Here is a 26,259-nt window from a genome sequence, read left to right as displayed (position 1 = left end):
TATATTAAGGTTGAACCAAAAGATTACATGTAACAAAAACAATAATGTGAAATGGAATTTAACAATAATATATGTTGACGCTGACATAATGTACACTATTCCATTGTTTCTATATGATAACAATCGCATAATATATTTGATATGCCATATACAATTCAACAGTTGCATTCATTTTAATTAACTTAATCATTATGACAAACCCCTCACTATTGTCAGTGGTTACACTAATTTCACTGCGTCAACATAACCTGGTTCAAGTATTCATGACATTACCCTGAGGAAGGCACAGTGATGCCGAAATGTTGGTAAAAACCCATTAAATTGCTAGGAGGTAACATGGTGTGAGACTTTATTTTGATGTTTATAGCTAATCCAAGTTTATAATTTTAAATGGCTTTTGCAATTATGTTAGCACAGCTGAAAGCTGTCATGCTGATTAAAGAAGCAATAAAACTGGCCTTTAGACTACTTGAGTATCTGGAGGATCAGCATTTGTGGGTTCGATTACAGGCTCAAAATGGCAAGAAACAAAGAACTTTCTTCTGAAACTCAGTCTATTCTTGTTCTGAGAAATGAAGGCGATTCCATGCGAGAATTTGCCAAGAAACTGAAGATCTCGTACACTGCGGTGTACTACTCCCTTCACAGAATAGAAAGAGTGGGAGGCCCCGGTGCACAGATGAGCAAGAAGACAAGTACATTAGTGTCTAGTTTGAGAAACAGATGCCTCACAAGTAAGTACTCAACTGGCAGCTTCATTAAAATAGTATCCGCAAAACACCAGTCTCAACATCAACAGTGAAGAGGCGACAACGGGATGCTGGAATTCTAGGCAGAGTTGCAAAGAAAAAGCCACATCTCAGACTGGACAATAAAAAGAAAAGATTAAGATGGGTAAAAGAACACAGACACTGGACAAAGGAACTCGGCCTAGAAGGCAAGCATCTCGGAGTTGCCTCTTCACTGTTGATGTTGAGACTGGTGTTTTGTAAAATATATATATATATATATATATATATATATATATATATATATAAATAAACAAAAAAAATATGGGGGATTGTAAATGGACATTTACATTGATGGAATCTATACAACATTAAGGCTGGTCTTTCCCTAACAAAAAATAATGTAAGACAGGTAAACAACCTACTATTTTTTTAAAGACTTTAAAAAATCACTATGGCCTACAGTGTAAACTGAAAAACATTTTCAAAAAATGAAATAAAAAGTATTCTTCATTATCTTGAGAAACTGCATCTTCATAACTGGCTTAAGGCATCCAATGGATTTGAGATTTCGCACTGCTGTCAATGCCAAGAACATAGTCTATAGTGCTAGCGACGTTGGTTCAGTCTCTTGTACAGGCACCCTATCAGTTTCACCATGCTGCCCTGAGATAGACGACATCTCTTCTGATGACTTCTCCTGCGTCTGCAAACAGTAAGCAAAGAGCAATATTTAGAAACAAATCATTCCAACTTATGAGAAGCCACAGCTACAGTGCATTCGAAAGGTATTCAGACCCCTTGACTTTACGTTACAGCCTTATTCTAAAATAGATTTCTCAATCTAAACACAATACCCCATAATGAGAAAGCAAAAACAGGTTTAGAAATGGTTGCAAATGTATTTACAAAAAAAACTAATATTACATTTACATAAGTATTCAGACCCTTTACTCAGTACTTTGTTGAAGCACCTTTGGCAGTGATTACAGCCTTGATTCTTCAAGGGTATGACACTACAAGCTTGGCACACATGTATTTGGGGAGTTTCTCCCATTCTTCTCTGCTGATCCTCTCAAGCTCTGTCAGGTAGGATGGGGAACGTCGCTGCACAGCTATTTTCAGGTCTCTCAAGAGATGTTTGACCGGGTTCAAGTCCAGACTCTGGCTGGGCTACTCAAGGACATTCAGAGACTTGTCCCAAAGACACTCCCGCATTGTCTTTGCTGTGTGCTTAGGGTCGTTGTCCTGTTGGAAGGTGACCCTTCATCCCAGTCTGAGGTCCTGAACGTTCTGGAGCAGGTTTTCATCAAGGATCTACCTCAGTATCCCAGTCCCCGAAAAACATGCCCACAGCATTATGCTACCACCACGCTTCACTATAGGGATGGTGCCAGGTTTCCTCCAGACGTGACGCTTGGCATTCAGGCCAAAGAGTATATATTGGTTGGTTTCATATTATTGGTTTGACAGGCCAGAGAATCTTGTTTCTCATGGTCTGAGAGTCCTTTAGGTGCCTTTTGGCAATCTCCAAACTGGCTATTGTGCCTTTTACTGAGGAGTGGCTTCCATCTGGCCACTCTACCATAAAGGCCTGATTGGTGGAGTGCTGTAGAGATGGTTGTCCTTCTAGAAGGTTCCTCCATCTCCACAGAGGGACTCCAGAGCTCTGTCAGAGTGACCATTGGATTCTTCGTCACCTCCCTGACCAAGGCCCGTCTCCCACGATTGCTCATTTTGGCCGGGCGGCCTGCTCTAGGAAGAGTTTGTGGTTGTTCCAAACTTCTTCCATTTAAGAATGGAGGCCACTGTGTTCTTGGGGATCTTCAATGCTGCAGAATTTTTTTTGGTACCCTTCCCCAGATCTGTGCCTCGACACAATCCTGTCTCGGAGCTCTACGGACAATTATGAACTGACTCTCCAGCAGACGGACCGGATTCCAACAGAGAAGAGTAAGTTCCTCGGCGTACACATCACAGACAAACTGAATTGGTCCACCCACACAGACAGCATCGTGAAGAAGGCGCAGCAGCGCATCTTCAACCTCAGGAGGCTGAAGAAATTTAGCTTGTCACCAAAAGCACTCAAACTTCTACAGATGCACAATCGAGAGCATCCTGCCGGGCTGTATCACCGCCTGGTACGGCAACTGCTCCGCCCACAACCGTAAGGCTCTCCAGAGGGTAGTGAGGTCTGCACAACGCATCACCGGGGGCAAACTACCTGCCCTCCAGGACACCTACACCACCCGATGTCACAGGAAAGCCATAAAGATCATCAAGGACAACAACCACCCGAGCCACTGCCTGTTCACCCCGCTATCGTCCAGAAGGCGAGGTCAGTACAGGTGCATCAAAGCTGGGACAGAGAGTCTGAAAAACAGCTTCTATCTCAAGGCCATCAGACTGTTAAACAGCCACCACTAACATTGAGTGGCTGCTGCCAACACACTGACTCAACTCCAGCCACTTTAATAATGGGAATTGATGGGAATTTATGTAAAATATATCACTAGCCACTTTAAACAATGCTACTTAATATAATGTTTACATACCCTACATTATTTCTCATATGTATACGTATATACTGTACTCTATATCATCTACTGCATCTTTATGTAATACATGTATCACTAGCCACTTTAAACTATGCCACTTTGTTTACATACTCCTCTCATATGTATATACTGTACTCGATACCATCTACTGCATTTTGCCTATGCCGCTCTGTACCATCACTCATTCATATATCTTTATGTACATATTCTTTATCCCTTTACACTTGTGTGTATAAGGTAGTAGTTTTGGAATTGTTAGTTAGATTACTCGTTGGTTATTACTGCATTGTCGGAACTAGAAGCACAAGCATTTCGCTACACTCGCATTAACATCTGCTAACCATGTGTATGTGACAAATAAAATTTGATGATTTGAAGACAAAAACGACATACGGGTCTAAATGTATACATTGCAATTGTTCTCAAATGAGCGGCCATTCGTGTGCAAAGGATTAGCATTTCAATTAATATAATTATCAACTATGTGTAGTGAATCCATTTAGTTTTTCCCGCTCAGTCCCCACCCCTTTAGTTTGTCTACCAAGCCATCATATCGGCTTTGTCCGCTAGGGACTTTCTATGTATCATGTAGTAACCCAAATATCTACCGTTTGTTTAAGTAATTCTGTGTGACTATTTAGTTAGTAAATAAATAAGCAAATTTGTATATCGCTGATTCATGATTTAGGCTAGGGTTCGTGCAGATATTCAAGGGTTTGCGATGGTCAGTAATGAGAACAGGTGAGGTAATAATAATTTCTTAATAAGAGATTGTTTTGTTAATATATGAAAATATCTGATGAGTCGATTTGGGAAATAGAGATCTGTGGTGCCCTGACTTCCTAGTTAATTCAAGTCTACATGATTAGTTTAATCACATAATAATAATAATCACAGAGAATTTATAAAATAAGTCTTCACATTTAATGATAGTCCTGACACTACAGGGGACTCCAATCAAGTTTTAGAAACATCTCAAGGATGATCAATGGAAACAGGATGCACCTGTGCTCAATTTCAAGTATCATGGCAAAAGGGTCTGAATACTTGTGAAAATAGGGTATCTGTTTTTTTTAATTAAAAAATAAGTCATATTAGCAAACATTTCTAAAAAAACTATTTTCGCTTTGTCATTTTGTGGTATTGAGTGTAGATTGATGAGGGGGGAAAAAAATTACATCATTTTAGAATAAAGCTGTAACGTAACACAAATGTGGAAAAAGGGAAGGGGTCTGAATACTTTCCGAATGCACCGTGTACAAAACATTAACACCACCTTCCTAATATTGAGTAGTGCAACCACTTTAACTGGTCCCCTCGCCTTCATCTACACGGATTGAAGTGGATTTAACAAGTGACATCAATGAAAGGATCGTCGCCTTCACCTGGTCAGTCTGTCATGGAAAGAGCATGTGTTCATAATATTTTGTACACTTAGTGTATATTAGTAATACCCAATGACGTACGCTTGCCTATTCATGTCGATTTGTCTATTGTAATACCATACAGATCATCATTCACATTATCTCAAAACATTGCCACCACGGACAGGATCACTGCACACAATCATCATGTGTTGAAGGTACATGAACATTGACCATGACCAGGCAGGCAAACAAAACAAAAGCACAATAAAGGACAGTGGCGTCAGAACAATTTGGGTAAAATAAAAAACACCGGCTCTGCAATTAACCAACTGATGTATAATTTGAATCACCTAACACCTTTCACCAAGCATGGGGCTTTCAATGCCAGCTGCCCAGAAAAGTGCTACCCGTCACCAGCATTTGGATCCGAGGAGCATGCCGACACCAAGTGGTTTCTGTGAGAAGTACAGGATGTGTTACCGTGTGGCGTTTTGTCCCCAAGTTATCCTATATTCAGTGTGTTTATGCAACTTGTCTGGACATAACATTTATCAAAACATGCTAACTAGTTAAAAGATCCCATTTCGGATCGAGCTAATGATTATGCCCATGTTAAATGCAGATAGCAAAACCAATGAGTCAGCCTATTCATTTATAGCCACTTGGGCTACAGGTGATAATGCTTATAGCATACCTGATAAGATGGACCATGCATAGGCTATACGCTTGGTCCAATATGTTACAATCATTTTTCCAATATGTAATATCTTATTGGGCTTATTTCTGGGAGGTGGAAATTATATTTTAGATTATTTTAATTAATTTTGGAGTAGAACGTCCTTTTAAAAAGTCAACGGTTGAACTTCTCCAGACCTTCTACATACAATTTCCCCAAATCCCAACTCTACGCAACCTTTTCCTCCACTGCTAGAGGCTGGCGGGTCCCCCCCCCTCTGTGGCTTGCAGCTCTGAAGTGTAAAAGATCTAGAGATCTAAAGACCTAGAATGACAGGCTGCTTTTGATAAGGCCCCCAGGTTCATAAGGGAACACCTTCGCATCCATAACTCAGCTGAGATCAACACAAACCACTTACATTATTCCCTTGTGTAGTTGGTGAGGGCTGCCTCTCGGCCAGCTGCTTAGACTCCCCGTCAGTAGATTCAGACGTCACGTCCCTCTCATTGGGTTTGGCTTTAGCTAGAGAGGGTTTAGCTTCTTGTGAGTCATTGCCTGCAGTTGTGGCCCCACCTACAACTGGTTGTTGTACCTCTTCCTGGGCGTTGCTAAACGACCAGTCGTCGTTCCTCAGGGTCTCCACGTTTCTGGGAGGGGAGCATTGAATGGCCTCCCCCCCTGCCAGTGGGTCATGTATTATACCTCTCAGATGGGCCTGGGGCTCGGGCTGGTCCATGGCTGGAGGAGGGGTGTCCCTGGGCCTGCCGATTCTCAGCAGTCTCGTAATGCAGTGCTTGATGGCTGCCTGGCATCTACAGTACATAAACACCTGAGGAACATGAGAAATATACTGCTTCAGTGACATGTAGCTGGCTACAACTGGAAACAGTTACTATGACTGCCGTGTGATAGTCAGGGATGGGTTCAATTCCATTTAAATATGGAAGTATATTTAAATTTCTCATTCAAGCATTAAAAAGGGCTATTTATTTTCTTAAGGATTTTTCAACACCAATTCTCTTTCTGAATTGTTTTAATTGAAATGGGATTTACCCAAGGCCTTCTAAAAGTATTTCAAGTGTGTGTGTGTGTGTGTACACGCACCAGGATGGAAAGCACGATGAGGAGCACAGGGATATCACGGGTGACCGGTAGGACCTTGATGGCTACGAGCAACTCGCTGATCCTCTGGCCAAAGTGCTTCCGAGTTTCCGTGAAGAGGTCGGTGATGGTCATAGTGATTGCATTCAGAGAGAGACATAACACACCATCATGGAAATGGGCTAAATGCTACACAGGTAATTGGTCATCAACAGGGTTGCGGTCAATTCCATTTCAATGCAGGAAGGATTCACTCATTGTTTACTTGATTTGGACAGGTAGAATTAGAGACAGATACAGAGAGATGGGAAGGATAAGGGTTGGAGTTGGGGTTTGATCCCTCATCTCCGGTAGGGAGCAGTTTATGTGCCGAGGGCATTACGCTAGACCAAAGGCTCTGCACTTACATCCTGTACGGCTGACTTGAAATGGAATTGTCCCCAACCCCGGTTGTCAACTACAGGTTACCTTAGCTTGGGGTACGAGAAGGATTGGGCTGACGTTGAGGACTTTGTTGTACATCTTACAGAGACCTTCCTGGAGAGTCATGGCACCTCTGTACCAATCTGGGGTAAAGGTAGGAAGGAGTCCAATATAGTAGGCTTCACGGCAACATAAACCAATATGCATTTCCACAGTAAGCTTACTGCAAAAAGTGTAACAAAATGTTTATGCTGTTGGAGACCATTAGCACATTTTCTTGTATACTTATCTGTTCTAATAATTATGGGTAAGGGCTGATGTAAAAAAAAGTAGTCATTTACAAATCGGACTATTTTCTATATTTACTGGTATATATCACTATATTCTCTTAAATATATGTTTATATAAATATATATATATTTTGAGAGTTATAGTGTTAGGTGGAAGCTCTTTGTGTATGAGAAGTGGAATGTTTTGGTGGACTGCAGGAATGTGCACTCTCGATAACTCAAGGCCCTCTCTTGACTGATAACAAGTCCAGTGATATGCGAGGATGAGCACAGAGAAATAGTGGATGATGGAAAAGTACTGAAACACATCTTTCTGGAAAGGAAGACGTGAGAACTAAGGGTATAAAATGGGCATTGAATTGTATGTTCTTAGCTGACACTTCCAGTTGGGTGAAACAAATCTAGTTTGAGCTTCTTTTTTTTGCTGTCTTCCTGGAGTTTGTACCAGAAATCTAGAACCTCTGTGCATATCACAGGACTTTTTACCAGTGGTGAGAGGGCCTCGAGTTATTGGGAGTACACATTCCTACAGTTCACTGCAGTCCACTAAATAAACTCCACTTCTCATACACAAAGAGCTTAAACCGAACACTTTCAATCTACAAGGATATAAAAAATAAAAAACATATTCAAACTAAGAGAACATCATTATATAAACCAGTAAAGAGCGAGATTGTAAATTACTATTTTATCAGCCCTAACCCATATAAAGGATTATTACTACTGATAATTATACAAGAAAAGGTGCTCAGGTCTAAATGGTCTCCAACCAGAGTATGTGAGCGGAGTTGAGTGGTTGGAAATCGCACTTGTCGCACATGGAGGTCAAAACCGCTCCATGCTGAAAAATAAACTTCTGCTCCAATTTGCTCCATTCATTAAAAATCACAATTTAACCAACACTATTTGTGACTACCTGGATCTACCAATTGTTTTTTAAGTATTGAAACCAAAACATATGGATTTGAATGAAAATTATTTGAATAAACATGAAAAGGTGAATGTAAGAAGCGAAAATAGGCTACATGTCATTAAATAGCAGGTAGTCAGGAACGAAAATGAATTATTTAGGCTATATTATTTCAAGGCTATAGCCTACAAATAAATACATTGTGAAGCATTTGCGTGTGCGACACAATAGGCTGGTTGTATTAAATCATTATAGTCTATAAAGTGAGTTTGGCCAGTCTGTGGCTTCAGGCTCATGCGATGGTGCCTGGAGAGCAGGCAAGTCGTGGAGAATACCCTCTCCACACTTGCAGAGCAACTGGGGATGCTAAACACCCTTTTGGCCAGAAGTGCATTAAACTCGCAGCATTAAACACTTCGTTGTATTAAATTATTAGTCTCCGAACTCCATCACCGTAGCTAAAGGAAGGGGCTGTAGATAGCAGCACACTGGCATGCTCTGAGCTCGTGAAGCGAAGGCCGATGCCCCGGCCTTTGGGAATCTCACTCCACGCTCCAGACAAATTAAGCATGCTCCACTCCTCTCCACTCACATCTCTAACAGCGTCCATGCGTTTTAATACCCATTTTTTAAATGGCATTACAAAATGGATATTATCTCTTCATGCACCAATTATTATAAAAGAACAACGCATTTATTCAAATGTAATCCCACATTTGTGTTATGCAAAGCTCAGGTGTTAATGCTTTTTTTGCATCAGCTCACCATTTAAGTCCCACCAGTCAATTTTCCCGGTGCATTTCGCGTCGACGGCAAAGTCAATCTGACAGGACAATACAAATACAATGACAGATATGATGGATTTAGCATTGTACCATTCCTGGGTCAGAAGCTGGTTTAGTGGCAGTTGCTGCCGTACCTGGGTCCACACACCCAGTTCGAACCCTGGTTCTACAAGTGCTATTATCCCTCCTCTATCAATCAATCTCACAACAAAAAAAAAAAACAGTCCAACTCTACTGATAAGACATTTTGTTTTTCCCTCAAGATATTCCTTCAATTTATTTAGTTGGCTTAGATTTTTTTAATTATAGACTATGGCATATTATAAATAGCCGAACTAGCTTAAGTCATCCTTACCTGGTCATAAACCCCCCCAAAAATATTATTTGCAAAGACAAAATACTGTTGTAGCATTTAGTCGACAGATTTATTTATTTTTTTTACTTCTGAGAACATGAATCAATCCTGAATCAGACAGACCCTACACTGAAAGTAGCCAGACTGGCCACTGTCTGAAAATAAGTAATTTTGTAATTTTAATTATAATAACTATATTTATTTACTACAAGACATAGAGCATCATAGACAGTAAGGGGTTATTAGCAAGTGGACATTTTACAGAATGCATGGAAGTGTGTATTGATAATTTACCTTGTAGAGGAGGAAGCAAAACCACACCAGACCGATGAGAAAGCAGATGGTGAATATTCGCTTGAACTGGACAAACCAGGAGACTGTAGACCACAGCTCGCTGCAGACGATGACCACTATAATTAAGACACAAACAAACACCTGGAAGAGAGAGAAGGTCCTTTAGAGTAGGGCTTCCTAAACTCTGTCCTGGGGGCCAGTTTAGAATTTTTCATTAGCACTACACAAGCAGATTCAAATAATAGCTTGATGAGTTGGTTATTTGAATCAGCTGTGAAGTGCTAAGGAAAAAAATTAAACGTGCACCAAGGGGGGCCCCCAGGACAGAGTTTGGTAAACACTTTTTTGGCTTTGTTTTGGTTCATTAAGAAATGCTAACAGCCATGACTGAATTCAAACAGGATTTGGTTTCGGGGTGTGGTTTGATGTGGGTGTCTCGTGTTCGCAGGTGGGAAGAGTTAACTAAATCATTTTGTCATTTAGCTTCAGCTGGCTGGTGAGCAAGTGTGGAAAATTTGGCTCGACTTCGGATAACCTATCTCTAGGACAATATTTTCATGTCGCACATATTTTAGTTGTCTCATTAAATGCTTTCAATATTTGTATCTAAATTTCTAAAATGTTTTGATGGTTTGAGGTTAAGTCATAAACATTTGGAGCTACTGACCTTTTAAAATATTGCCCCATGTACATTGTTTAGTTTACAGATGTCTCCAACTAGCCACATAGGTATATCGAATGTCAAACCAAATTGACCATGGGCATTACGATCAGGTTGCTTGCAGCTGCGCTCCTAATTGATGATTACCGTGGGTACGCCAGCTGTGGGCAGGATTATAATAAACCCAACGCACGGAAAACTGTTACGGTACTGTTACGGTTCATTCCGTGACTTTCCTATCGTGCAAATCTGTTTTGGACGAAAACTACTTTATGACCAAAATTATCCTATTTACATTTTGTAGTCAATGTTGACACAATAATAAAATGTTCCTCGCTCAAATTGATGTCTCATAGTCCATTTGTTTTTAGGGGCAGTCGCTCCTTAACTGCAATGACGATGAGAAATATTCCTGGCGTTGTGACGCCAACGAGTGGTATCAGTTCTGTCTTGTCTTGAGTGTACAGTAAATGACTTTGCTCTGAATCGTAGCGGTTAAGATATCGATGAACACAAAAGTGGCAGTTAGCTTCCTTCGCATCTCAGTCAGCCGAGCAGATCGGACTCGCCTCAAGCAGAGATCAGACATGCCAGCCAGCACCATTGAGAGTAGTTTTGTTTTCATATGTTCTTTAGTTTGTGTGTAGGCTAGTCCTTGCCCACGAGTTACTGTGTTTTCCAGAAAAGACGTTCCCTCACAGAAAAATAAGTTATTTTAAATTTCATCCTCCCTGTAGCCTACTTTACAAACTGTCAATCATCAATTCCTTTAGGCAAACCACATGTGGCGTGTGCGGCGGTGTTCACATGTGGTGTGCACTTGATTTTGAGCATCACAGTCCTTCTGCTACACATTATCACCTTCATGACTGTGTCGATCTCCACACCAAAGTTGTCCTCAAAGTGCCATCTCGAGGCCTCGAGTTCATGTGGTTTGAGATCCACCAGGATCTGGCTGAGAGCATCGTCCAGATCCCCCATTCTACAGGTGTCCATTCCCTCCAGAAGCTTCCAGATCTCCGCCAACGCTTGCCGAGACAGTCTTACTTTGGCGTCGTAGTAGAGATCATTCTGGAAATCACTGGGCTAGTGGTTGGAAAGGAATAGAAAATAAATAGCACAAAGTACAGTCACTTGGCATATACAGAAAGCATATTACGTCACAACCTTTATCCCAATGTGATTATGTACTCAACTTTTATAAAAGATGGTATTGCCCCCTATTATAAACACCTCCGCTACAACCACTGTCAGGCTATAGCGCAAAATCACATGCTATAACTGGACGATTCATGGCGAAAAATATTGGTTGTGGGCAGAGGCTAAGTGAAGGCAAATCTTTTCTAATCTTTCTGGGGGAGTCTCAGCATGGCCAGGTCAGGTGTATGTGCACGTCTTTGTGGCGCACCCACGAAGAAATGACAGTCAACTGATGAGCAACAGGCTTTCGTACCGTACCGAGTTAGGTTATATTGTTTGTTCCGTCTCTCATAAAGCTGCGATTGAGAATAGCCTATGCTAGGCCAATGGACTGACCTTCCTTCTTGTTCTTTTTGAATGCGGCACATTTTGGACAACTTCTCAGGCTATGAAAATATTTGGGAAATAGGCTACTGGGTCACAACTTTAACTTTTCTTGACGCTTTTATGATCGGCTACTGGCCATTTAGTTTTCAACTTCGCATGGAGGGATTTTACCAGCCCGCACAAATTATTTCATAACCCCCTAGAGCCGATATCTGAGTGGCCATCTAATTAGCTTAATACAAAAATCCCCATCAAAATCTGTTAAACGTGTTCACGGTACAGGTTCCCCAAGGGCCTTAACAGGTTTTAACATAGAGATATGTTGCTTTTTTTTACATGGGCTGCGTCTTGATCCACCACATCCGCTCATGTCGGCATCTACTGTGGAAGGTGGCAAAGCTAAAGCAGTATTTCGCAGACCAGGAGATCAGTTTTCTAGTGGAAAAAAAGTATCTCCGAACGATTTGGGCTACACACGAATATGACCCCTCTATGGAATGATGAGACTCTCGAACAGGATGCTGTTCTCCGTTTTAGTATACGGGTAATTCCACGTTAATGCCCATGATTTTGACAAATCCACTAATTTGAAGGGGAGTCAACATACTTTTGTATATAGTGTACATACAGTGCATTTGGAAAGTATTCAGACCCCTTGACCTTTTCCACATTTTGTTACATTACAGCCTTATTCTAAAATAGATTCTAAAAAACATCCTCAATCTACACACAATACACCATAATGACAAAGCGAACAGGTTGACATTTTTGCACATTTATTGAAAATAAAAACAGAAATCCTTATTTACATACGTATTCAGACCCTTCGCTATGGGACTCTATTAAGCTCAGGTGCATCCTGTTTCCATTGATCAACCTTGAGCTGTTTCTACAAATTAGAGTCCACCTGTGGTTAATTCAATTGACATGATTTGAAAAAGGAACACAGCTGTCTATTTAAAAAGGTCCCACAGTTGTTGACAGTGCATGTCAGAGAAAAAAACTACGCCATGAGGTTGAAGTAATCGTTCGTAGAGTTCCGAGACAGGATTGCGTCGAGGCACAGATCTGGGGAAGGGTAACAAAACATTCCTGCAGAATTGAAGGTCCCCAAGAACACAGTGGCCTCCATCAGTCTTAAACGGAAGTTTGGAACCACCGAGAATCTTCTGAGAGCTAGCCGCCCAGCCAAACAAGCAATCGGGGGAGAAGAACCTAATGGTCACTGACAGAGCTCCTCCGTGGAGATGGGGAACCTTCCAGAAGGACAAACATCTCTGCAGCACTCCACCAATCAGGCCTTTATGGTAGTGGCCATACGGAAGCCACTCCTCAGTAATAGGCACATTACAGACTGCTTGGAGTTTGCCAAAAGGCACAAAACAGACTCTCAGACCATGAGAAACTAAATTCTCTGGTCTGATGAAACCAACATTGAACTCTCTGGCCTGAATGCCAAGCGTCAAGTCTGGAGGAAACCTGGCACCATCCCTACAGTGAAGCATGGTGGAGGCAGCATTATCATTCTGTGGGGATGTTTTTCAGCGACAGGAACTGAGACTAGTCAGGAGAGAAAATATGAGCAATGAAAGCGTGCTCTAGAGCAGGTTCTCGGGACCTCAGACTGGGGAAAGGTTCACCTTCCAACAGGACAATGACCTCAAGCACACAGCCAAGACAACGCAGGAGTGGCTTCAGGACAAGTCTCTGAATGTCCTTTAGTGGCCCAGTCAGTGCCCGGACATGAACCCGGCTGAATATCTCTGGAGAGACCAGAAAATAGCTGTGCACCGACGCTCCCCTTCCAACCTGACAGAGCTTGAGAGGATCTGCATAGAAGAAGAGGAGAAAGTCCCCAAATATAGCTATGTCAAGCTCATAGCATCGTACCCAAGAAGACTTGAGGCTGTAATTGCTGCCAAAGGTGCTTCAACAGTACTGAGTAAAGGGTCTGAATACTTATGTAAATGTGATATCTCCAGGTTTTAAATGTATATTTATAAATTGGCAAACATTTCTAAAAACCTGTTTTTGCTTTGTCGTTGTGGGGTATTGTGTGTAGATTAAGGAGCGGAATTTTTTATTAGAATAAGGCTGTAACATAAAGTGTGTTAAAAGTCAAGGGGTCTGAATACTTTCCGATTGCAGTGTAATTTGAGGTTTAGAAAAAGTTGGTTTTGGCACTGCAGCTATCTAGAAATGACCAGTCATTTGTGTTAATCAGCTTGCTTGCTAGCTTCTTAGCTAGTAGTACAGTATGACCATGGGCAGAAACTGCTTCTACCAATAGAAATCCCCGATCACACTTACAGGCAATGTCATGGTGACATTGGCTAGCTAAGCTCATGCGCAGGAACACATCAGTGTCACTTTCACAAGGTTGGAGTAACACATGTTCAACTACTTGAGATTTTGGCTCGAATCCAGGTTGTGCCTTTAGATTGAGAAAATTAACAACTATAGAAGAATTTTCCACTCTCATTGGCTGTGTTTAAGAGCATCAAAACTGTGATGTATCGTGGGAAAATTGTGAATGACTGATGCTAACAATTGCCTGCACTGTCAGCTGCAATATCAAGTCCATAGACGTCTGAAACCCCGGCCTGCTTCGCAAACGTTCCCATAAATCTCGCAATGTTGCGCCACTGGGTTTAGAAACTCCGTGGTTAGGTGTTGAAGAGAATAGTCCAGGTGATTCTAATCAACACATCTAACATCTGGAATGAGCAATCAAGCTGCTTTATATGAAAATAATCATGGCCTTTAAACCGTCAAGCTGCATACTGGACCCTATTCCAACCAAACTACTGAAAAAGCTGCTTCCTGTGCTTGGCTCTCCTATGCTGAACATAATAAACGTCTTTGTGAGTTAGTGCTAACATTTGACCCAAGGTACCAAATGCAAATTAATATGTGACAGGTAGTAATGTCAAAATAACATGCAAAACAAGCAAGCCCCCCCCCCCCCCCCCCACACACACACACAAAAAATATATATATACACACACACAGTCAGAAGTTTACATAAACTGAGTTTATATGTATTTGGCTAAAGTGTTTCACAATTCCTGACATTTAATCCCGCTAAATATTCCCTGTTTTAGGTCAGTTAGGATTACCACTTTATTAAGAATGTGATATGTCAGAATAATAGTAGAGAATTATTTCTTTCATCACATTCACAGTGGGTCAGAAGTTTACATACTAATTGAGTGTATTTGGTAGCATTGCCTTTGAATTGTTTAACTTGGGTCAAACGTTTCAGGTAGACTTCCACAAGCTTCCCACAATAAGTTCGGTGAATTTTGGCCCATTCCTTCTGACAGAGCTGGTAACTGAGTCAGGTTTGTAGGCCTCCTTGCTCACACACAATTTTTCAGTTCTGCCCACTAATTTTCAATAGGATTGAAGTCAGAGCTTTGTGATGGCCACTCCAATACCTTGACTTTGTTGTCCTTAAGCCATTTTGCCACAACTTTAAAAGTATGTTTGTGGTCATTGTCTATTTGGAAGACTCATTTACAACCAAGCTTTAACTTCCTGACTGATGTCTTGAGATGTTTCTTCAATATATTCACATAATTTTCTTTCCTCGTGATGCCGTCTATTTTGTGAAGTGCACCAGTCGCTCCTGCAGCAAAGCACCCCACACCATGATGCTGCCACCCCTGTGATTCATGGTTGGGATGGTGTTCTTCAGCTTGCAAGCATCCCCCTTTTTCCTCCATATATAACAATGGTCATTATGGCCAAACAGTTCTATTTTTGTTTCATCAGACCAGAGGACATTTCTCCAAAAAGTCCCCATGTGCAGTTGTAAACCGTAGTCTGGCTTTTTTATGGCGGTTATGGAGCGGTGGCTTCTTCCTTGCTCAGCAGCCTTTCAGGTTATGTCGATATAGGAGTTGTTTTACTGTGGATATAGATACTTTTGTACCCGTTTCCTCCAGCATCTTCACAAGGTCCTTTGCTGTTGTTCTGGGATTGATTTGCACTTTTCGCACCAAAGAATGTTCATCTCTAGGAGACAGAACGCATCTCCTTCCTGAGCGGTATGACGGCTGCGTGGTCCCATTGTGTTGATACTTGCGTACTATTGTTTGTACAGATGAACGTGGGACCTCCAGGTGTTTGGAAATTGCTCCCAAGGATGAACCAGACTTGTGGAGGTCTACAATTTTCTTTCTAAGGTTTTGGCTGATTTCTTTAGATTTTCCTATGATGTCAAGCAGAGGCACAGAGTTTGAAGGTAGGCCTTGAAATACATCCACAGGTACACCTCCAATTGACTCAAATGATGTCAATTAGCCTATCAGAAGCTTCTAAAGCCATGACATAATTTTCTGGAATTTTCCAAGCTGTTTAAAGGCACAGTCAACTTAGTGTATGTAAACTTCTGACCCACTGGAATTGTGACAGTGAAAGTGAAATATTCTGTCTAAACAGTTACTTGTGTCATGCACAAAGTAAATGTCCTAACCGCTTTCCCAAAACTATCATTTGTTAACAAGAAATTTGTGGAGTGGTTGAAAAACTAGTTTTAATGACTCAAACATAAGTGTATGTAACCTTCTGTATGTAAGTGTAGGTAAACATAAGTGTATGTAAACTTTAGACCTATATTTATTTTGTTTGCAACTATAGTTGAAATGTTTTCCATTTACCTTTTTAGATTTTATACATTAATATTTTATATTTTGTTACATGCTTAATTGAACATTTGCACAAAGGTTCTAAATAAAAGGAGAAATAATCAAACATGAGTAAGTACCTTTTATTTGTTGAGTATAATTTTATATAAACTATTTATGTATTTATTACAGAAAATGTGCTATAGCGTATATGTATCGTTATCGGGATATAGATTGCCCTACTAGGCAGTGAAAGCAAAATGCAGGGTAACGTAACCAAACATAGAAAAAACTGTAGGGAAAGAGGGACCCGTTTCACTGAATATTTTTGGGGGGAATTTATTTACAATTCATTTGTTCTTGCCTTTCAAAATGATTTACTTGCAATATTATTTATTTTGCTCAAAACAAAATAAGCACATATGTTTTGGCTTTCAATATCATTATTTTTGTTTGCAACACTCAGATATTTGTTCTCGAATTCAAAAGGCTTGCTTGATATTAAAGACTTTAGAGTAATTCCATACTCCTTCCTCCACGTGGCGATGTTTTGACGTCTTTGTCTGGTGTAAAAGTAGGCTATTGCAAACATCACAAATGTATATCTGGTTAAAACGCTGATTGTTTTTGCCCCAATGCAATGTGTAGACTGTGCCCTGCTTGTGCTACTGCAATATTCTTAGTTAGCCTACAACAGGTTGTAGCCTACATCCCAAATTAGCCTACAAAATATCTTTACTTTTAGAATATTCATTTCAAATAGCTGCAGGGTTTTTATTTCTGCTATTCATAAAGATGTCAATCAAATTGGTTCAGAAGAGGGTGAGTAAAGAAATGTGAAGAGATGGGGAAGAAATGTAAGAAACATGACGGGCAGGGGAAGGTGAGCAGCAACTATGTAAAAAAATAATTATCTGTGTGTAAGATTCAGAAAACACGGGACGAGATGTTAAAAACTGGCCATTGTGCCAATAGATGGAATGAACTCGCATGAGATTTGCCGTGATGTTGACAGAGTGGCATGGGAGGTTTATTTCTTAGACTGGGTTAAGATGTCAATTTTGGGACACATCCTCAGTAGTGTGCCTTCGAATCAGTGGGTGTTTCAGCCTTTAATCACCCGTACGAGAGTTGTAGCGATGAGACAAGGCAGTAAATACTAACAATTGGATACTACGAAATTGGGGAGAATAAAGGGGGTTATTTTTTAAAACAACATGAGCAGAATGTGAATCTGATTGATCAGCTCTGGGAAAAGATTGAGAGGGGGCAGGCAGGATGGTTACCTACTGATCCATAGCTCCGGCCTTTACATAAAGAGCATTAGGGCATCGATTTAGTGTTCACACAAGTTGAGACAACGCCAAAACATACCAGGCCAAATTTTTTAATCTCCTTTAGAAACCTGGTGAGGAATTGCTTGAACACCAGATTGCATGAAGTCAGCTGTGAAACCTGTGTAAAAAAGAAAAAAAGAAAACTCAGGAAAGTGACATTTCACCTTCTCGCCATTCTATCATAAGCATTTAAGAGATGTTCAAAATAATGTGTATTTGCCATGTTTTTGTTCAAATAGCTAGCTACTGCAATAGGAAACATGTCAAAGAAAACAACAAAACATGGCAACATTAAACATGTCGTCCCCCACAAATGTTGCGGCACCCCCTTTTGGGCCAATTAGTGACAAATTAATGCTCAAATAGGACAGGAGGTATGCTTTTTAAAAGTGTGGGGTTTCAGTTGATTACTGTAACAGCTCCCTTGGGCCAATCAGTGTAATTTGCCAAAATCAGGACAGTGGTGTCTGATATATCACGTGTGCCAAATTTCAGATCTTCTGTCTCGACTTCTGAAAGCTTGGCTAGGAAAAGCCAACTGACATTTATTTACCACGGAGGTGCTGACCTGTCGTATCCTCTTCAACCACATATTATTATTATTAGACCCTGCTGGTCATCTATGAACATCTTGAACGATCTGGCCTCATAATCATCCCCTGGCACAGTCAGAAGCGTACTGGCCAACCATCAGAAAGGGGATACCTAGTCAGTTGCACAACTGAATGCATTAAACCGAAATGTGCCTTCCGCATTTAAAGCTGCACAATGCAGAAATCGTTCTGCCATTTCAGTTTGTGACAAAACAAGCAAGTCTAGTGTAGATAACCAGTGTACCATTTAAAACAGAGTGAAATATATTATTCATAACCAAAAATATTGCATTTTCTTCTGTTTGAAGTTGGTGTACAAAACCGAAAGTAAAAGACCAAAAAATAACGCCATTTAAAAAAAAGACCCGATTTACATGTTACTTATGAGTGCATTTCACACTACTTTTGGATTACAATAAGATTAAGGCTCGTTTGAATGTCCTGCTTAATAGAATGTTTGTGTAATCGCAAATCAACTGCATTATACTTACACTTAAACCAGTAAAATGGCTCTTTGGCTAACTTTTGCGACAGCCTATATCAACGAGCGTTACGATTCTAGCGAATAACTGCTGCGTCCATAAATTATTTAGCAAAGATCACAACCAAATATAATCTTTACGACTGTTCAATCAATAATCAAAACATTGTAAGCTTATGACAACCACAAAAAAATATATATTTTGTTCAGAAGTTATAAAAACAAATCTAGGATATGTTGAATGGGCGATGGCTTTCTTGCCGCGAAGAGTTTCATGTACTGGAAAATGGTCTTTAATAACACACATTTCTGTGAATTTGGTCGTGTCGCCTAAAAAGTAACATATTGCAGCCTTTCACATTATTTTACTCATTGGTCAAAATATGTTTTTTTTTTGATGGGACACCCTAAACAATAAAATAATAATTTCAACTAATGGCACCGAGTCATGGCACGAAAAGCAGGCATTGCGCAGCTGTTGTACTGTACCTCAGCAGGCTTTCTCATGGTCTTTGTGCTTGGGTCGTAGTTCAACATATTGTAGCGACCCGCACAGACAGCTGTGTGTTATGTGTTAGGCTAGGAGGTGGTTGTGTTGTACTGACCAGTACCCGGTGTTCGCGGGGTCCGACATGTCAATCAACCTGCTATCTGCCAATCACGGGAATGCCTGGAATGTTCTGATGCCGGGCATCCTGGTGGTTGGCGGAGTGGCGTGGAGGGGGGGTGGAGCATTGGAAGTTAAGACCAGGTTCAGCTTTTTGTTCTCCCTCTCTTACGTCTGGGCTTCCCAAGAGAAGGTCACGATTGGCTTGTGGGTTATCTGTTATCTTTTTGGCGTGTGCTACGGCCCAAACAGTAGCCTGTGTAAAGTTGGTTTAATAAAACGTCAATTCGCAAACTCAAGCCTCTGTCTGGACAATTGCTCATTTATGATCTAGTCAGGTCATTACATTGGTGTCAGAAGTAAAAACGTTAATACAAGTTAGCCAGCTAGCTAGCTGACTTATGTGGCTAGCTACCGTAGGTGAGAACGGGATTGAAAATGCGTCGAGGGAATCCGAAAGTGAAGGTGGAGGTAGGGGACGATTATGGCCAAGGAGGTGCGTGTGAATGGACGTCGGGGGTTCTGTCTGAGGAGATCGCCAGGGCGTCGGAGCGCAGAGGCCGCTTGAGGGAGGACGTTAGAGCGATGGCGGCTGAAGCGGGCATGAGTGCTTCGTCGTCTGTATTTCGCGCGGATTCTGGTGGGCGGACCGAAGTGGCGACGTCGACGCGGCGTGACGAGGAATCTGGGGCTCAGGATGTAAACAAACATGGCGGCGCCCAGTTCCCGGCTGCGTCCGTATCTGTTAAGACCCCGAAGTATTCCGGTAAGGCGGATTGGGAAGCTTTTCATGCTCAGTTTGAACTGTTAGCTCATTTTAGGGGTGGTCGGATGAAGAAAGGGCACTGCAGTTGGCTTTATGCCTCACGGATGAAGCTCTGGCCTGTTTGATATTGATTAGCCCCGAGGACAGGCATGATTATGGTGCTTTAGTGGGAGCACTGAGGAGGCGCTATGGACAGTGTGTACAGCCCGGGCTACTGCGCTCCGAACTGAGTAATAGACGCAGACGGCCTGGAGAGCCTCTACGGGTGCTAGCTAATGACATTGAGAGCCTCTCTCGGCGGGCATATGCTCACATGCCCCCCTCCGTGCAGAGCGAGCTAGCACGGGACCAGTTCATACAGGCGCTCTCTCCTACGGAGCTGCGCATACAGACCCAGCTGGCTCATCCTGAGTCATTGCAGACAGCCTTGGAGATGGCTTTGGAGAGGGAGCTGGTGTGGGCTGGGGCTTCAGCTGGGGCTTTGGTGGGGGTGCGGGGAGACACACCCTCTGTGCGAGCTGGGGGCAGAGCAGCCCGGAGCCGGAAAAGCCTGCTTGGGTGGCCGAAATGACAAAACTCATTCGGGCTGTGTCGCTACAGGCGGCACGAAACACAAGCCCTGGTCCCAGGGTCTGCTGGGGTTGTGGCCAGCCAGGCCATCTGCGCCGAGATTGCCCCATGTCCCCCAGAGCTCAGGGAAACGGCTCGGGGTCCGCATAGACCGGGTAGTGCGGACCCCTGGCTTTCTACCCCAACCACCATCATCTTCAGGAGGAGCCCACCGGCACAGACGGGAAGCAAGGCTCCACTTCCCCCAGAAGCAGACGAGGGCAAGCGGATGGAGCCTGTTGTTGTGGTGGGCCGGACCTGTGTTGGGGATTTTTGTCATGTCCCTGTCACTGTGGAGGGGGTGCCCTGCTCCGCCCTGGTGGACACTGGGTCCACAGTAACCCTGGTGAGGCCAGATATTGTGCCAGGTTGGACTCAGTGTGAGCCTACAACTGTGCAGCTCCGCACAGTCACAGGTGAGCTGGCACCCATGAAAGGGAAGGGAATAATGACTCTGACAGTAGGGGGCAGGACTGTGCGTCATCCTGTGTGGGTGGCGGCTGTGCAGGACCCTTGTATCCTGGGGTTGGACTTTCTTAGGAGCACAGGCTGCCAGTTAGACCTAAATAGGGGCACACTGAGCTTCCAGGGAGGGACGGAAGTCACCATGGCTCCCCCTAATGTCACATTCACTCAACCCAACAAACCCTTTACTCCAACAGTTAAAGCAGCAGAGACTCATGGCTGCGCCCCCTCCCCCACAGCTGTGTGTGACTTTTCCCCAGTCCCCCTGTCACCTACGGCGGTGTGTTACATTCCCCCAGCTACCTCCATGACACAGCCCTCTGTGAGCCCGGGCCACAACCCCCCAGCCCAGCTACCCCAGATGGGAGAGGAGAGGACACTGTCTGCAGTGAGGGAGATATGGGGGAGGAACTGTGTTGGTCTTGACCCCGAGCAGCAGGAACGGTTGTGGCAGTTGCTGTTTGAATTCAGAGACAGCTTTGCGTTGAGTGAGGAAGAGGTGGGTCAGACTCATCTGGTGCAGCATGAGATCGACACAGGTGATGCTCGACCCATCAAGATGCGTCCCCGCCGTATCCCGCTGGCACGCCAGGAGGCGGCAGACAAGGCTGTGTTGGAGATGCAGCGGGCAGACTTCATTGAGCCCTCAGACAGCCCCTGGGCGGCGCCAGTCGTCATGGTTCCGAAGAAGGGGGGCAAGCTGAGGTTCTGTGCGGACTACAGGCGGCTGAATGAGGTAACCAGGAAGGACTCGTACCCCATACCACGTATCGATGAGTCGCTGGACCTGGTTAGGGGGTCCTCCTGGTTCTCCTCACTAGACCTCCGCAGTGGCTACTGGCAGGTGCCCCTCTCCCCAGAGGCCAGAGCCAAAACTGCGTTCTCCACTAACAGAGGACACTGGCAGTTCAAGGTCCTGTGCTTTGGCCTGTGCAACGCTCCAGCTACTTTTGAGCGTTTGATGGACAGGGTGCTGGATGGCATCCCCCGACAGCAGTGTCTGGTATACCTCGATGACATCCTGGCCCATGGCAGCTCCTTCCAGTCAGCCCTGGGGGCGCTACGGCGTGTGCTGGAGAGGGTGGCTGCCGCAGGTCTGAAGCTCCACCCCGAGAAGTGCCACTTCATGAGGAGAGAGGTGTCCTTCTTGGGCCACCGAGTGGGGAAGGAGGGGATCAGCACCATGGAGGACAAGGTAGGGGCTGTCAGAGACTGGCCCACCCCCACCGACCAGCGTCAGCTGAAGAGCTTCCTGGGCCTGGCCTCGTACTACAGGAGGTTTGTACGGGGCTTCTCAAGCGTTGCTGCTCCACTGAACCGCCTGCTGCCGAAGGACAAGGCTTTCACTTGGACAGTGGAGTGTGAGGAGGCGTTCAACACCCTCAAACGTGCACTGATCGAGGCCCCGTGCTCGCCCCCTGACCTCACCTTGCCCTTTATCCTGGACACAGACGCGAGCAATGTGGGCATGGGTGGGGTGCTGGCCCAGGTGGGGCCAGAGGGGGAGAGAGTGGTGGCGTACTTCAGCAAAACATTTGACAAACATGAGCGCCGCTACTGTGTCACCCGGCGGGAGCTCTTGGCTGTTGTGGCTTCCGTCAAACACTTCAAGTACTACCTGGGTGGTCTGCCCTTTACTGTAAGGACTGACCACTCTGCTCTCCAGTGGCTCATGTCTTTCAGAGAGCCAGAGGGGCAGGTGGCACGCTGGTTGGAGGAGCTTCAGCCGTATGACTTCATGGTGGTGCACAGGGCAGGGGCACGCCACTCCAACGCCGACGCCATGTCCCGTCGGCCCTGTACTGCAGACGGCTGCCGCCACTGTGAACGGAGAGAGGGACGGGAGAGAGAGCTGCGGGCAGAGGAGGGTGTCTGTGCCACAGTGTGTCGGGCAAGCGGGCCGGTCTGCTGCGAGCTGCAGACTGTCGACGTGGCTGAATGGCGGCAGCAGCAGGGACGGGACACAGACCTACAGCCAGTGCTACAGTGGGTAGAGGCGCAGGTGAGGCCACCATGGGAAGAGGTGACAGCGCTCTCACTCGCGACCAAAGGGTTGTGGTCGAAGTTTGAGAGACTGCGGCTGGCTGATGGCGTGCTACAGCGGGCATGGAAGGAGTCAGCTACGGGAGAGGAGAGGTGGCAGGTGGTGGTCCCAAAAGCATTGCGGGAGGCTGTGCTCCAGAGTACTCATGGGGGTGGGGACTGGACACTTTGGGGTCACAAAAACACTGCGCCGTCTCCGTCAGGGCTTCTACTGGGGGCAGCACAAGAGGGATGTGGAGGACTTTTGTCGCCGCTGTGACAACTGCACAGCGAGAAAGGGCCCCCAGGCCGCTCTCATGCTCAGCTCCAACAGTTCCCAGTGGGGGCTCCCATGGAGAGGGTGGGAGTGGATGTAGTTGGGCCGTTCCCCACCACAGACAGTGGAAACCGCTGGGTGCTCACGGCCATGGACTATTTCACAAAATGGCCCGAGGCCTATGCTCTGCCTGACCAGGAGGCAGAGACCATCGTCGACGCCCTGACAGCGGGGATGTTCAGCAGGTTTGGAGCTGCAGAGTCCATCCACAGCGACCAAGGCAGAAACTTTGAGTCCCGTGTGTTCGCCACCATGTGTGAGAGGCTGGGTATGCACAAGACCCGCACTACTCCTCTCCATCCTCAAAGTGATGGCCTTGTGGAGCGCTTCAACAAAACGCTTGGACAGCAGCTGGCCATCGTCTCTTCCAAACACCAGCGGGACTGGGACAAGCACCTGCCTATGGTCCTCATGGCATGCCGCTCCGCTGTCCAAGACTCCACCTCCTGCACGCCTGCCCTCCTCATGCTGGGGAGAGAGATCCGCACCCCTGCGGAGATGGCGTTGGTCGGCCCCTGGATAGCCCTCATGTTCCTCCGGGGCCGGAGTATGCCCGGAGACTCCAGGACCGCCTGGAGACAGCCCACACCTTCGCCAGGGAGCAGCTGGTGAATGCAGGTGTGAGGCAGAAAAGGAACTATGACGTGCACACCCGGGGAAGGCACTTTGTGGCTGGGGAGCTGGTCTGGGTCTACAGCCCCCTAAGGAAAAAAGGCAGATGCCCCAAGTTGGACAGTCACTGGGTGGGACCCTGCAGTGTCCTGGAGAGGGTAGGGGAGGTTGTGTACCGGGTGCAGCTTCCTCCCAGGGGGAGAAAGGTGGCACTGCACCGGGACAGGTTAGCCCCATACAGAGGGGCCTCTTTTCCCCAAACCCCAGGAACCCCCACAATTCCCCGCTCTGGCAATGACATTCTCCAGGCACCCACCCTCGGGTGCCGCAGACAAGGCTCCAGACAGCCCACTCCCCCTGTCTCCCCCCCTGTGTCACCGCGTGGTTCCCCAGAGCCACGGACTGTATTACCCGTTCCCGCTTCCTTGTCCCCCATGCCTTCATCCCCTGATTCCCAGAGGGGCACTCTGCGACCATCACGGACACGCAGGCAAAGGAGACCTACGGGTCGCTTCAGAGACTTTGTTTGTTCCCTCGGGGACGAGGGACTTTGTGGTGGGGGGGCTGTGTAGCGACCCGCACAGACAGCTGTGTGTTATGTGTTAGGCTAGGAGGTGGTTGTGTTGTACTGACCAGTACCCGGTGTTCGCGGGGTCCGACATGTCAATCAACCTGCTATCTGCCAATCACGGGAATGCCTGGAATGTTCTGATGCCGGGCATCCTGGTGGTTGGCGGAGTGGCGTGGAGGGGGGGTGGAGCATTGGAAGTTAAGACCAGGTTCAGCTTTTTGTTCTCCCTCTCTTACGTCTGGGCTTCCCAAGAGAAGGTCACGATTGGCTTGTGGGTTATCTGTTATCTTTTTGGCGTGTGCTACGGCCCAAACAGTAGCCTGTGTAAAGTTGGTTTAATAAAACGTCAATTCGCAAACTCAAGCCTCTGTCTGGACAATTGCTCATTTATGATCTAGTCAGGTCATTACAATATCATAGGGATCAATCCATTCCTCATCGTCCATCTGCCCTTGAGCAACGAGCAACAGGCTGCATACAGCAGCAGTGATGATTAACAGCGTGACAGCACTTGTTGACATCTTCTTCCTTTTAAGACGGCTAGCTAACGTTACTACTATGGCATTTGGAGGTTACTCTAGCTAAACTACATTTAATAACTCACAACAATAACTTCAAGCTGTGGTCTTACTGGCTTTGGCGACATTCTTCTTCGTTGGTATAATGGCGTTCGCAACAATTAAATGTGCACTCCGCCACCTACCGACCACCTCGACTTCGACGATGTCATCTACAAAATAGCCTCCAACACTCAACTCAGCAAACTGGATGCAGTCTATCACAGTGCCATCAGTTTTGTCGTTTTGCTGGTCAACTGCCCGGCACCCTCCACAGCAACCCGCCAAAGCCCCCACCATTTCTTCTTCACCCAAATCCAGATAGCTGATGTTCTGAAAGAGCGGCAAAATCTGGACCTCTACAAATCAGCCGGGCTTGACAATCTGGACCCTCTCTTTCTAAAATGATCTGCCGAAATGGTTGTTTATTCCATGTGTAACTCTGTGTTGTTGTATGTGGCGAATTGCTATGCTTAATCTTGGCCAGGTCGCAGTTGCAAATGAGAACTTGTTCTCAACTAGCCTACCTGGTTAAATAAAGGTGAAATAAATAAATACATTAAAAAAAAATAGTCACCAAAGCCCCATATACCACCCACCACTGCGACTTGTATGCTCTAATCGGCTGGCCCCCTACATATTCGTCACCAGACCCACTGGCTCCAGGTCATCTATAAGTCTTTGTTAGGTAAAGCTCCACCTTATCTCAGCTCACTGGTCACGATAACAACACCCACCCGTAGCACGCACTCCAGCAGGTATATCTCACTGGTCATCCCCAAAGCCAGCACCTCCTTTGGCCGCCTTTACTTCCAGTTCTCTGTTGCCAATGACTGGAATGAATTGCAAAACTCGCTGAAGCTGGAGACTTATATTTTCCTCACTAACTTTAAACATCAGCTATCTGAGCAGCTAACCGATCGCTGCAACTGTACCTACCTCATCCCCATATGGTTTTATTTACTTTTCTGCTCTTTTGCACACCAGTATTTCTAC

General features: G+C 44.8%; 1 protein-coding gene across 1 annotated transcript; it reads right to left on the bottom strand.

Moving 5' to 3' along the window:
* Nucleotides 1-1,027: 1,027 nt before the first annotated feature.
* Nucleotides 1,028-25,423, bottom strand: LOC135542506 (chloride channel CLIC-like protein 1). Its single transcript, XM_064969514.1, has 10 exons — nt 25,122-25,423; nt 19,207-19,256; nt 17,681-17,761; nt 11,010-11,234; nt 9,488-9,628; nt 8,819-8,876; nt 6,899-6,996; nt 6,434-6,529; nt 5,748-6,158; nt 1,028-1,434 (listed from the first exon to the last, which is right to left on the bottom strand). Exons 1-10 carry the CDS (start codon nt 25,225-25,227, stop codon nt 1,330-1,332), a joined length of 1,371 nt encoding a protein of 456 aa, XP_064825586.1. The 5' UTR covers nt 25,228-25,423; the 3' UTR covers nt 1,028-1,329.
* Between the last annotated feature and the right edge of the window lie 836 nt (nt 25,424-26,259).

Source organism: Oncorhynchus masou, chromosome 6 (genome assembly GCF_036934945.1).
Source record: "Oncorhynchus masou masou isolate Uvic2021 chromosome 6, UVic_Omas_1.1, whole genome shotgun sequence".
In the NCBI taxonomy this organism is placed as follows: domain Eukaryota; kingdom Metazoa; phylum Chordata; class Actinopteri; order Salmoniformes; family Salmonidae; genus Oncorhynchus; species Oncorhynchus masou.
Note: the sequence above shows the minus strand (reverse complement) of the source record. Positions and strands in the feature narration are given on the sequence as shown.